Source organism: Pristis pectinata, chromosome 41, assembly GCF_009764475.1.
Source record: "Pristis pectinata isolate sPriPec2 chromosome 41, sPriPec2.1.pri, whole genome shotgun sequence".
Classification (NCBI taxonomy): domain Eukaryota; kingdom Metazoa; phylum Chordata; class Chondrichthyes; order Rhinopristiformes; family Pristidae; genus Pristis; species Pristis pectinata.
The window spans coordinates 3,029,205-3,040,741 of record NC_067444.1 but is presented as its reverse complement, the minus strand read 5'-3'; the positions used below and the strand labels follow the sequence as shown (position 1 = coordinate 3,040,741).

Sequence of the window (11,537 nt, the reverse complement as noted above, 5' to 3'; positions counted from 1 at the left end):
GCCTCTCATCATCTTGTATGCTTTGTGAGACACGTGGTTGCAGGCCTTTTGGAACCCACGTTATTTACATAGAACACAGAACGTTACAGCACAGTACAGGCCCTTCGGTGCACGATGTTGTGCCGACATTTCATCCTGCTCGAAGACCTATCTAACCCTTCCCTTTCGCATGCCCCCCTTAAATATCTGAAACAGTGCCAAATCAAAGTAGTACTTTGGATCCTTCGGCATAATATTTAAATTTTTAAAATTTAGGTTTTACTTACAGCGTGGTAACAGGCCCTTCCGGCCCAACGAGTCCGACCCGGCGAAAACCGACGCAGACACGGGAGAACGTACAAACTCCTTACAGACAGCGACGGGAACCCCAATCGCTGGCTCTGTTATAGCGTCGCGCTAAGCGCTACCCTACCATGCCGCCCACTAATAACTCCAGAACTGCGAAGTGATAAAATATAAAGGTTTTAATGCTAATAATATGAACGCGCCATGAAATATAACACTTCTGGAATCCATTGGGTTTAATGCCAATTATGCATGGTAGAAATATCATCCCCTCCAAGGTCAAAGTGCTTTTCAACGCAGATTTCGTCTGAAGTTGTTCTTTCATTGCTGCCTCGGGTTTATTTCCGTGCGAAGTTTTCATAGAAATTTGTATCACTGCCGTCCGGTTCATCTGCGTCAGTTCTTTCCAGACCAGCGCCCGTTTTCACGTGATTAACTGGGGCATAGACGACGCTGTAGTCGCTGGCGCTCACCGCCTTGTTCTGGAATTAGAGTATGCAGTAATTTTGGACCGTGTTGCTGGTACACAACTGATTAACAAATTTTGTTTTTAATCCGGGTTGAGAATCACAAGCAAATAATGGCATTCATTCAAACATTTTCGTTCCAACTCGTGCTGGACTTTTTTTTTCGACTGGAAGACGGAAATATATTTTTGGAAAGATAATAGCAATGTGAACAACACCGGAAAAAATCAATTAGAGATTATTGCAATAATCCTCAGATAGTAATAGAGCACACGATCATTAATATTCAGTATGCAAAATGCCGATTTGATATTTAACACAATGTGCTTAATGCAACCTGATCTGCTGAGAAGTTTTTACATTATATCCATAGAGATTCATAAGAAGTATAAGCAAACAAACAGACCTTTCGGCCCAACTCCTCAATGCCGACCAAGATGCCCACCTAAGATAGTCCAATTTGCCTGCGATGGGCCATATTCCTCGAAGCCTTTCCTATCTATGTCCTTGTCCAAATGCCTTTTAAACGCTGTAATTGTACCCGCCTCCACCACTTCCTCTGCAAGTAGGGTTCCATCTACCTACCACACTCTGTGAGAAACTTGCCCCTCAGTTTCCTTTAAATCATCCTTCTCTCTCCTTAAACTCATGCCCTCTATTTTCGGACTCTCCACCCTGGGAAAAATACTTTTCATGATTTATAAGGTCACCCCTTCAGCCTCCTTCGCTCAGGGTAAATAGACCCAGCCTGTCCAGTCTCTCCTTATAACTCAATCACTCCAGTCCAAGCAATATCGTTGTGAATCTTTTCCGCAGTTCCCAGAATTTGTGGGGACTTCTCTTTCTTACTGAATGCGGCAGTGCGCCCAGACCTACTTGAGAACGCTTTCCAAACCCGCGACTTCAAGCAGGTGAGAATAGGCCGATGACAACACAAGTGCTCCACTAATCTGGCATGGCAATCTTTCGCGGTTCATTCAATTTACCTGGATACAGAACATGAAACTCCCTGTCAATAATATTGACTGTCTTCGTCACAAAGACTGCAGCATTTGAAGGCGGTGACTCACAATCTTTCTAAAGAACCCTCCGAATGGCCAGTGAACAAAAACCACCACGTCAAGGATGCTCTGATCTCTTTTTTTTTACTTTAAGTGGTATGCTTTGCATGGTTCACAAACCCCTTGCCCCGAACAAATGTCTACACTAGTACTTTGCAGCCTACCCACTCCTAAAATTGCTGGTCGGTGGGTTTATTTCCGTCAACAAGGAGGCGATCTAACTGCAACAAATAGATTTGTTTTAATTCGAGGAATAATTTCATCGATCACTTACTCGCATCGCTCCTGAAGCTTCTTTTGCGTTAACTGTAAAGGAATCAGAAACATTTCGAGAGTATCGTTGAGGAATTAATATTAACCATCATACGTAAATGTATTTAATCAATTCAGGGTCATTTTAATCTGACTAACTCTGGCAAGAACGGAAAGTCAGGAAGGTTAGACATGGGTTACAGTATAATCCAGCCAACGGACGGTAAGATCATGTTCATTATTTTCAACAGTGAGTTACGTTAAAATTATGAGTGCATCACTCTCTGTATCCAGATTGGCACTTCACTTGTCTCATTCCATAATAGAGACGGAAGCACCACGATGACAGCTGCCACTTTTACAGAAGTGTGTGATCTTTGGGGTACATGTTAATACCCATAAAGATTAAATATTTTACCGACTGAGCAGTACTTTTGTTAGTGATCTCCCAAAGCGATGACTCTTTATTTAATGAAATACCAAGCGAAATTCTGGCACTCTATGGCAACCCACGCTCGTAAATAAGACAGCACCCACAAGTAACTGAGATTCTGATCACTTTGGTCGATGTATCTGAAAGGCGCCAAATTGGTGTCATTTATTCTGCACAGTTTCGCTCTTTGAATGCAGAACAATATTTGGCTCCACTGAATAATGGGCATTTTCTACACCACCTGAATTTGCCGTACACTGGCCGTTATGGTGTGCGTATTTGTTTGTCTAATCGCTATCCCATTAGTGGAAGCACTACGGACATTGTAACTACACTGATCTCCTGAAGTCGACTGATGGGATCTCAAGGGAAACCCCTTCAGTTATGAGACGAGTGATTCAGTTTAAGCGCAGAGTCTGGGCGGCTGAGTTTGTTTTACTTGCAGCGGAGAAGTCTGAGAGGATACCTGATACACGTCTGCAACATAATTAGGCGCAGCGATAAAGTTGATAGGAGGAAACGTTTCCCCAGATTGGGGTGTCTGAAACTAGAGCACAGAACTCTCAATTAGGGATAAGGGAATGGGAGGGGATGGAAAGAGGATTCTCTCCCATCCTTAGGATGGTTGGAATCTGGAACGTGGAGGGACTGGTGAAGGAAGAGCTTCGCACAACAACCTAGAAGGGTCGATATGAACACTTGAATCATCAAAGCATGGAAGGCCATGGACCAAGTGCTGCCAAATGGTATTGGGGGAACTTGATGGTCGGCATGGACATGTGGGCAGATCGTCCTTTTCTCTTCCACATGATTCCATGATTCTACCCCAGGTCCAATGCTAACTGCTCCGTCCAAGTTACGTTGCAGTAATTACATCCCACCCCCCCCCCCCCCCATCATTATCAATTATAAAAAATGTCATAAGTTACCATAGTTGCTTGGCTCCTTAATAGTGATCTCCGAATAAACCACTCCAGCAGCAGATTCAGTGGAATCTAAGAGAAAAGTAAAAAAAATAAGTTAAGTCTACTGTAAGGTTTTCTGAAGGATTGATATTTAAAAGAGAGAAAACGCGAGAATTACGTCGATGACTAAACAGAAAGGTAGGGGAACATTTCTTAGAGCTACAAGAGCTGAGGTAGTTTATTCCGCTGTTCTGAAATTCCGAGAGGGTGTGCATTAATGATTTACTGAACTGCTTTCTAGGGTGACGGATTTCAGGTGAAGGTTGAGTGAACCCGGCTCTTCAATCGATGCAGGAACGACGCTGGGAGATAATTTTATAGGGCCATCCACGTTCACGGAGGGGTACATAGAGAGAAGTTGTTCTCATTGACCGATGGTTCAAGATTTTGAAGTACTCAGCAAGAGGTTTCATTCCTCGAACGGTGGGTTTGCCTCTGAGAGAACAGTAAGCAGGATGGGCCTTCATTTCTACGGAGTTCAGATGAATGCGTGGCGATCCCATGTTTACGGGGCTGAACATCAAAGGTAAAGTCCAGTCTATTGTCATATGCATAAGCATATGTAGGCACAGTCGCAATGAAAAACTTCCTTGCAGCAGCATCATATGCACACAGAGACATAACATTCACAAGAACAAACATAAATTAAGAACATAGATTATTACAGCACAGTACAGGCCCTTCGGCCCACGATGTTGTACCGACCTTTCATCCTGCTCTAAGATCTATCTGAGCCTTCACTTCCACATGGCCCTCCATTTTTCTATCATTCATATATTTATCTAAGAGTCTCTTAAGTGTCCGTAACGTATCAACCTCCACCGCCTCTTCCGGCGGTGCGTTTCACGTACCGACCACTCTCTGAAAAAACACTTACCTCTGACATACATTCCTCCAATCACCTTAAAATTATGCCCGCTCGTGTTAGCCATTTTCGCCCTGGGACAAAGTCTCTGATAGTCCACTCGATCTATGCCTCTTATCATCTTGTACACCTCTATCAAGTCACCTCTCACCCTCCAAAGAGAAAAGAGCTAGCTCACTCAACCTATCCTCATAAAACATGCTCTCCAATCGAGGCAGCATCCTGGTAAATCTCCTCGACACCCTCTCTAAAGCTTCCACATCCTTTGTCTATAATGAGGCGGCTGGAACTGAACACAATACTCCATGTGTGGTACAACCACAGTTGTATAGAGCTGCAACAATACTTCGCGGCTCTTGAACTCAATACGCCGACTAATGAAGGCCAACACACCATACGCATATTGAACAACCCTATCGACCTGCATGGCGATATTGAGGGATTAACATAAATTATACAGAATCACAAAAGAAAGAAAAAAAGTAGTACAAACAAAACTGCAGTGGAAAGTGATCGAACTTGTCATGGTTTCTTTACTGAGGTACTGATTAGTGTAGTGCCTTTGGTTCAAGAACCGAATGGTTCAAGGGAAGCATCTGAACCTGATGCTTTGGGACTTCAGACGTCTGTTGGGATGCAGTTACGATGATTCTTCTGTCTGTCCCAACAATTTTAAAATAAGGGACCAATCTGTCAGATCTGAGGGAAGAAGAATTTATACTCACCAGAGGATCGTGGTCCTTGGGATTCTCTACCTAAAAGAGCTGTGGACCTTCAGGTAATGAGTTCATTCAAGGCAGAGGAACGCCTTGTTGGATGTTAATGGGGTTAAATCAGTCGTGGACAGTGGAGGACAGTGACGCTGATGTCGAAGATCAGGCATGATCTTCCAAAGCAACAGATTGGTCGCGGGGACCATCTGACATCAAGCTACTTATATTTCTTATTGCTGATAAAGAACACAGATGCAAATTAGCTTGGCTTTGTGCGCATGCTCCACCAATCCGTGCGCATCCGTTTCGTTAAGAGTACATTGTTACTCCACGGTAGTGTAGGGCAGGCACTGTCGTGTAGCGATTAGCGTGACGCTATAACAGCGACAGCGACCCGGGTTCAAATCCGGCCACTGTCTGTAAGGAGTTTGTAGGTTCTCCCCGTGTCTCCCCTCCTTCCCCGCACCTGCCCATCACTATCTTTTACCTGCATCTACCTATCACCACATTGTGCCCACCCCGCATCCCCGATTTTGTTCACCTACCACTGATCTGCTTTTCCCTCCTATATATTGGGGTTCCCCTTTCCCTATCTTCAGTCCCGAAGAAGGATTCTGACCCGAAACGTTGACCGCCTGCTTTTCTCCACGGATGCTGCCTGGCCTGCTGAGTTCCTCCAGCAACATCTTGTTTTTCATCCAGATTCCAGCGTCTGCAGTCCTTCGTTTCTTTGGGGCCTCTTTTTTTGACACGTCACTGATACCCGAGGAAGTAATAGGGTCAAAACTCCACAAACTAATGGCTCGCTGTATGTTCTGCCTATATGAGTTTTTACATTCTCCCTGTGTCTGCGTGGGTTTCCTCCGGGTGCTCCGGTTTCCTCCCACATTCCAAAGACGTTCGGGTTAGAAAGTTGTGGGCAAGCTGCGTTGGCGCCGGAAGCATGGCGACACTTGAGGACTGCCCCCAGAACACTCGGCACAAGAAAACATGCATTTCACTGTGTGTTTCGATGTGCATGTGAGTAATAAAAAAATCTTATCTCACCTTACTTCTTAATCCTAAAGTAGTATGTGCATTAAACTAGTTGCAAGGGACCAAATACAACCTTTTCTCTTCTTATACCTCCGAGGGAAGTACGTCAGAGTGTATTATTGCGACGTAAGAGGCACACTGTTTCTATGCCGTCTCCTCCTGGAGCAATCTCATCAGTCCCCACCTTCCCATTTCCCTGTAGCTCTGAAGTGTATTGTTCTTCACCTCCCCTATGAAACTTCTGTTATCAACTGCAGTGAGGGGAAAGTTACAGTGATCAATAAACTCGCCGTTCACATCTTTGAGACGTGCGAGGAAATCGGAGCACCCGGGTTAAAACCATGCGATCGGAGGGAAAGCGGACAAACTCCGCAAAGAGTAGGCCTGAGATCGGAATCCCAAGATATAAGGCAGCGGGGTTAGCAGAGACGCCGCCGAGAAGCTCCAACTTTGCCACTTTACCTTCCTGACGCGGAAGGGCTACACGGGGAGCACCTTTGAAAATGTCACTCCGAAACAAATTCGATCTTTTATCAAAGGACTTCTGCTCACCAGAATTCCGAGCAGTTCCCACGACGGCATATTCCAAATTCGCTGAGGCTGTGTCTTCATTACATGGTTGGGATCCATTCTCAGTGACCATCCTGTACAGAAAGACGCAAATACTTACGATAACGTAAACAAGCTTCACTTCCAACAATATTTCGAATCGCAGCAGCAAGCTGATGGAAACATGATAAGAGCTGCCGAGCTTTCTCCTGACACTGCGAATTATTTGTGAACTCCCTTCCGCCCATTCCCAAAACCCCTCCCAACTTCTTTTAACATTGTTTATGGGAGTTGTTTACGAACATCTCAGGTAGAGCTCTGCCGATGCCCAGAGACGTGTCTGGTGTCGGAGATGCAGCTCAGTGGGAGAGTGCATGCTTCACTTTTTTGAGGTCCCGCGTTCAATCCCCACGCATCTCCACGCTGGTGACAATGAATATTTGGGGCAGGCGCGGTGGTGTAGGGGTTAGAGTAACTCTATTGCAGAGCCAGCGATCCGGGTTCAATTCCGGCCGCTGTCTGTAAGAGATTTGTACGTTCTCGCCGTGTCTGCGTGGGTTTCCTCCGGGTGATCCGGTTTTCTCCCACATCCCAAAGACGTACGGGTTAGGAAGTTGTGGGCATGTTATGTTGGCGCCGGAAGCGTGGCGATTCTTGTGGGCTGCCCCACCCCCAGAACACTCTACTCAAAAGATACATTTCACTGTGTGTTTCAATGTACATGTGACTAATAAAGATGTCTTAGCTTATCTTAAACAAACGTCTTCTCAAATGTTCTCAACAGTTGACTTAAAATGTTCACGTTTGATGCACAGTCATACAGTTATACGGCATGGAAACAGACCTTTTGGCCCACTCTTCCATGCCGACCAAGTTGCCAATCTGCATTAGTTCCATTTGCTTGCGTTTGGTCCATATCCCTCTGAACGATTCCTACCCGTGTAACTGTCTAACTGTCTTTTCAAAGCCGTAATTGTACCAGTCTCTGCCACTTCCTCGGGTAGCTCGTTCCACATACCCACCAGCCTCTGTGTGAAAACGTTGCCCCTCAGGTCCCGTTTAAATCTTAACCTGTCACTTTAACTGCAGACACGGCAGAGAGTTGTGGACACAGCCCAACGCATCACGGAAGCCAGCCTCCCCTCCACAAACTCTTGTCTATACCTCTCGCTGCCTTGTTGAAGCAGCCAGAAGATTTCAAAGACACCACCCACACGGGTCATTCTCTCTTCTCTCCTATCCCGTCAGGCAGGAGCCAGAGGGCACATACCACCAGGCTTAAGCACAGCGTCTATCCCACGATAATAAGACTATTGAACGGTTCCCTCATACGATGAGATGGACTCTTGACCTCACAATCCACCTTGGTTGTCCTTGCATTTTATTGTCTACCTGCAGTGCACTTCCCTATAGCTGCGACACGTTACTCTGTATTATGTTTTTCTTTTTACCCTGTACTACCTCAGTGCACTGTGCAATGAATTGATCTGTAGGAACGGTATGTAAGACAAGTTTTTCACTCGGTACAAGTTAAAATAATAAACCAAGACAAATACCAATGTCATTTAGTTTCAAACTCCCATACCCTGAGGATAAAACTGTGACCATTCACCATTACCGCTTCACAGTTCAGCGGGACAAACATTTCTGTCCTCCGTTTGCCTAACATAACCTTCTCCATTATAAATCTCCATTGTATCACAATTACTTTTTCTCCTGTTATAGGAACCACGTGCCTATTTATTTACATATTTCGACGTAAGAACATAAGGAGACTGGAGCAGGAGTAGGCCACTCAGCGCCTGAAACCTGCCTCGACCTTTCAGCCGACCATGGCTAATTTGCCCCGAGCCGTGTCTCTTATTCTGTGCTAGTACCCCGTAACGTTCAATTCCCCGCTCTTCCAAAAACTTATGTGCTTCCTCTGTCGCTGAGCTGGCCTCCACAACCCTCTGTGGGGTAGAGAACTCCTAAAGTTGCCCACCCAAGAAGACGGCGATAAGACTCTCCTTATCTTTGTTAACAGGTTGGTAACTAGTAATTTTACTTTGCGACATGCTTTATGTCCTTCTCGGAACATTGAGTTATCCTGAGTGTTGACGCCAAAATGCACATTCTTTGTTCCTCATCCTTTTCATTGGGTTGGTGTTCGTAAATATATGTGTGTGGCAATCCAGCTATTTGTTATTTCAAAATTCTGTAATTGAAACTATACTGTTGCTTCTATATGAATTACCCCTCAGTGCCTTACATTGCAGTTCTCATTAGCTACTTTACCATCACATCCTCAATAATTCTATGTTTCCCTTCTTAACAAGACTTCCGTGTGACAATTCATCGTCTATAAACCAGCCCGTGTTCAAACATTTACTCCACAACTGTTGGCTCTGAAAAGAATTCAAGCATATGTACCCTGCACACGTTGCATTCAACAATCCACAGTATCTCGGCGAGTTTACCAAAAACCCGTCCTTTCAGAAATTGAATGTTACTTTGCAATAGCTAACGATTCCTAAAACCTAAAACCACATACTAAGTGTTAGGCTGATTGCATTTTAGTAAAGTAGGGTGCAAAGAGAATGAAAGAAGGGAACATTTTGTTCTCAAATATTGTCCCATACCCTGTCAACCTGAGGGCAAACAGAAATGAAAATGATTCTTATTCAAAATAAATTTAGCAAATAAAAAGGGGTGCTGGGTATACTCAGCAGGTCTGGCATCATAGAGTCATTAAGAAATACAGCATGGCTACAGGCCTTTCGGCCCAACCAGTCCATGCTGATTACGGTGCCCACCCAGCTAGTCCCAATTTCCTGCGTTCGGCCTATATCCCTCCAAGCCCAGCCCCTCCACATACTTCTACAACTGTGTCTTAAATAATATTATTTTATCCGCCTCAACCACTTCCTCTGGCAGCTCTTTCACTCACTACCTTCTGCGTGACAGAAGTTGTCCCTTAGTTCCCTTTTAAATCTTTCCCCTTTCGCTCTAAACTTATACCCCCTAGTTTTGGACTCCCCTACCCTGGCAAAAAAAGACTTACCGTCCACCTTATGTCCTCTCATAATTATAAACATTTCTACAAGGTTGCCCCTCATTTTCCAAAGTTCCCAAGAATAAAGGTCTAGCCGGGCCAACCTCTCACTACATCTCAGGCTCCCTATTCCAAGCAACATCCTCGTAAATCTTTTTTTCTGCACTCTTTCCAGTTTAACCAAGTCTTTCCTAAAACAGGGTCTCCAAAACTGTGCACAGTACTCCCAAGTGCGGTCTCACCAAGGACTTATCGAACTGCAACATAACATCCCAACTCCAATACTCAATGCCCTGACTGATTAAGGCCAGCGTGCTCTTTCAACACCCTGTCTCCCTGTGACGCCGCTTTCAATGAACAGGAGAAAACATCATCTCCGGGAGAACAAAAGGAGATAATGTATCAGCTCGACAACCCTTCTGACAGGACGTTCTGTTGTGTATTCTCAACGATTTCTCTTTTTATTTCAAATTCAGAGCATCTGCGGATTGTTTCCTTATTTTTTTGTTATTACTCCCGGAAGTTAGGGCCATTCAGTAACTGGGATGAAAATACCAGATTTGCCCGCCCCTCATTGCCTCCATCCCTTCCATCTCCTCAGTATATTCATCACTATAGTTGCGACATTGCAATATGAAGACTTATTTTCTGACTCACCCCTGTGGTTGCGAAGCACTTGAGGATTCACCTGCACAGATGATAAAAAAACACACATTTCAGCAAGATAATAGCTTATGTTGTTCTGTTTCTACAACTTGGCTTCGTTTGCTCATAATTCTGCTGAATATTTTGACCGGAATTAATCATTGCCTTTATAAAATTCCTTAAATGTGTAAGAGGGAGTCAGAACTGAAACTCCCCACAACCATTTCACGGATTTATGTATTGGATGGTTCTTGGGCTCAATGGTGGTTGGGATTGTGTTTTAGGTTGCAGGGAGCCTTTGACTTCTGATAAAGCTCACCTCCGTCAATAGTACTCTGACAATTGCTTTTGTTTGCTTCCTACACCGAGCACGTGGAAACTCAGAATCTGCAGCTACGGCGAGAATACGCAAACCCCGCACTTATAATCCGAGAGAGTGCATTTGGTTTCAGATATCCTCGCCATCTCTGGACTCACCGCGGACCCCGGCGGAGGAGCGGTGACCTTCAGGAGAGGATCTCGGAGTACATCGCATCCGGCCCTCAGTTTTATACCGGAGAACGTTGGCCCCAAGTGGGTTACCTATTCTGCAGGACGTTTTATAAAGTTGAAGCTTTATAAAACTCAACCTGGGCCGCATCTGGAGTACTGCATTCAGTTCTGGTCGCCCCCATTACAGGAAGGATGTGGAGGCTATGGAGAGCATGCAGAAAAGGTTTACCAGGCTGCTGCCTGGATCAGAGGGCATGTGCTATGAGGAGAGGTTAAACCAAATGGGGTTGTTTCCCATGGAGAGGCAGAAGCTGAGGGGAGACCTGAAAGAAGATTAGGAGAGGCAGATGTAGAGTAGACAGGAGGTATCTTTTTCAGAGGTTACAAATGTTTAATACGAGAGGGCATAAGGTGAGGGGAAAGGGTCAAAGGAGGTGTTCGGGGCAAGTTTATGACACTGAGATTGGCGGGTACCTGGATTGCTCTGCCAGGGGTGGTAGTAGAGGTAGATATAATAGAGGTGTTTAAGAGGCTCGGAGATAGGCACATAGATGTGCAGAGAATGGAGGGACATGGGCATTGCTTGGTCATAAGGGATTAGTTTAGTTAGACATTAATTACCAGTCTAAATAGTTCGGCACAACATCGTGGGGAGAAGGGCCTGTTCCACTGCTATGATGTTCCATGGTCTGTGTGCTTAACATTCGCGGAAACGGACGATAAAAAGCAGAAGCTGCATGG

At 45.0% G+C, this 11,537-nt stretch overlaps 1 protein-coding gene across 2 annotated transcripts in view; it reads right to left on the bottom strand.

Moving 5' to 3' along the window:
• Nucleotides 1–489: 489 nt before the first annotated feature.
• Nucleotides 490–11,537, bottom strand: part of LOC127566440 (Fc receptor-like protein 5) — a 121,186-nt gene continuing 110,138 nt past the window's right edge. For both annotated transcript variants that reach the window (XM_052008853.1, XM_052008854.1), the window contains 5 exons: nt 10,317–10,347; nt 6,629–6,720; nt 3,428–3,493; nt 2,088–2,119; nt 490–767 (listed from right to left, as the gene is read on the bottom strand). In XM_052008853.1, coding sequence (XP_051864813.1) covers nt 624–767; nt 2,088–2,119; nt 3,428–3,493; nt 6,629–6,720; nt 10,317–10,347 — 365 coding nt within the window. In that variant the 3' untranslated portion in view covers nt 490–623. The remainder of the gene's footprint in view (nt 768–2,087; nt 2,120–3,427; nt 3,494–6,628; nt 6,721–10,316; nt 10,348–11,537) is intronic.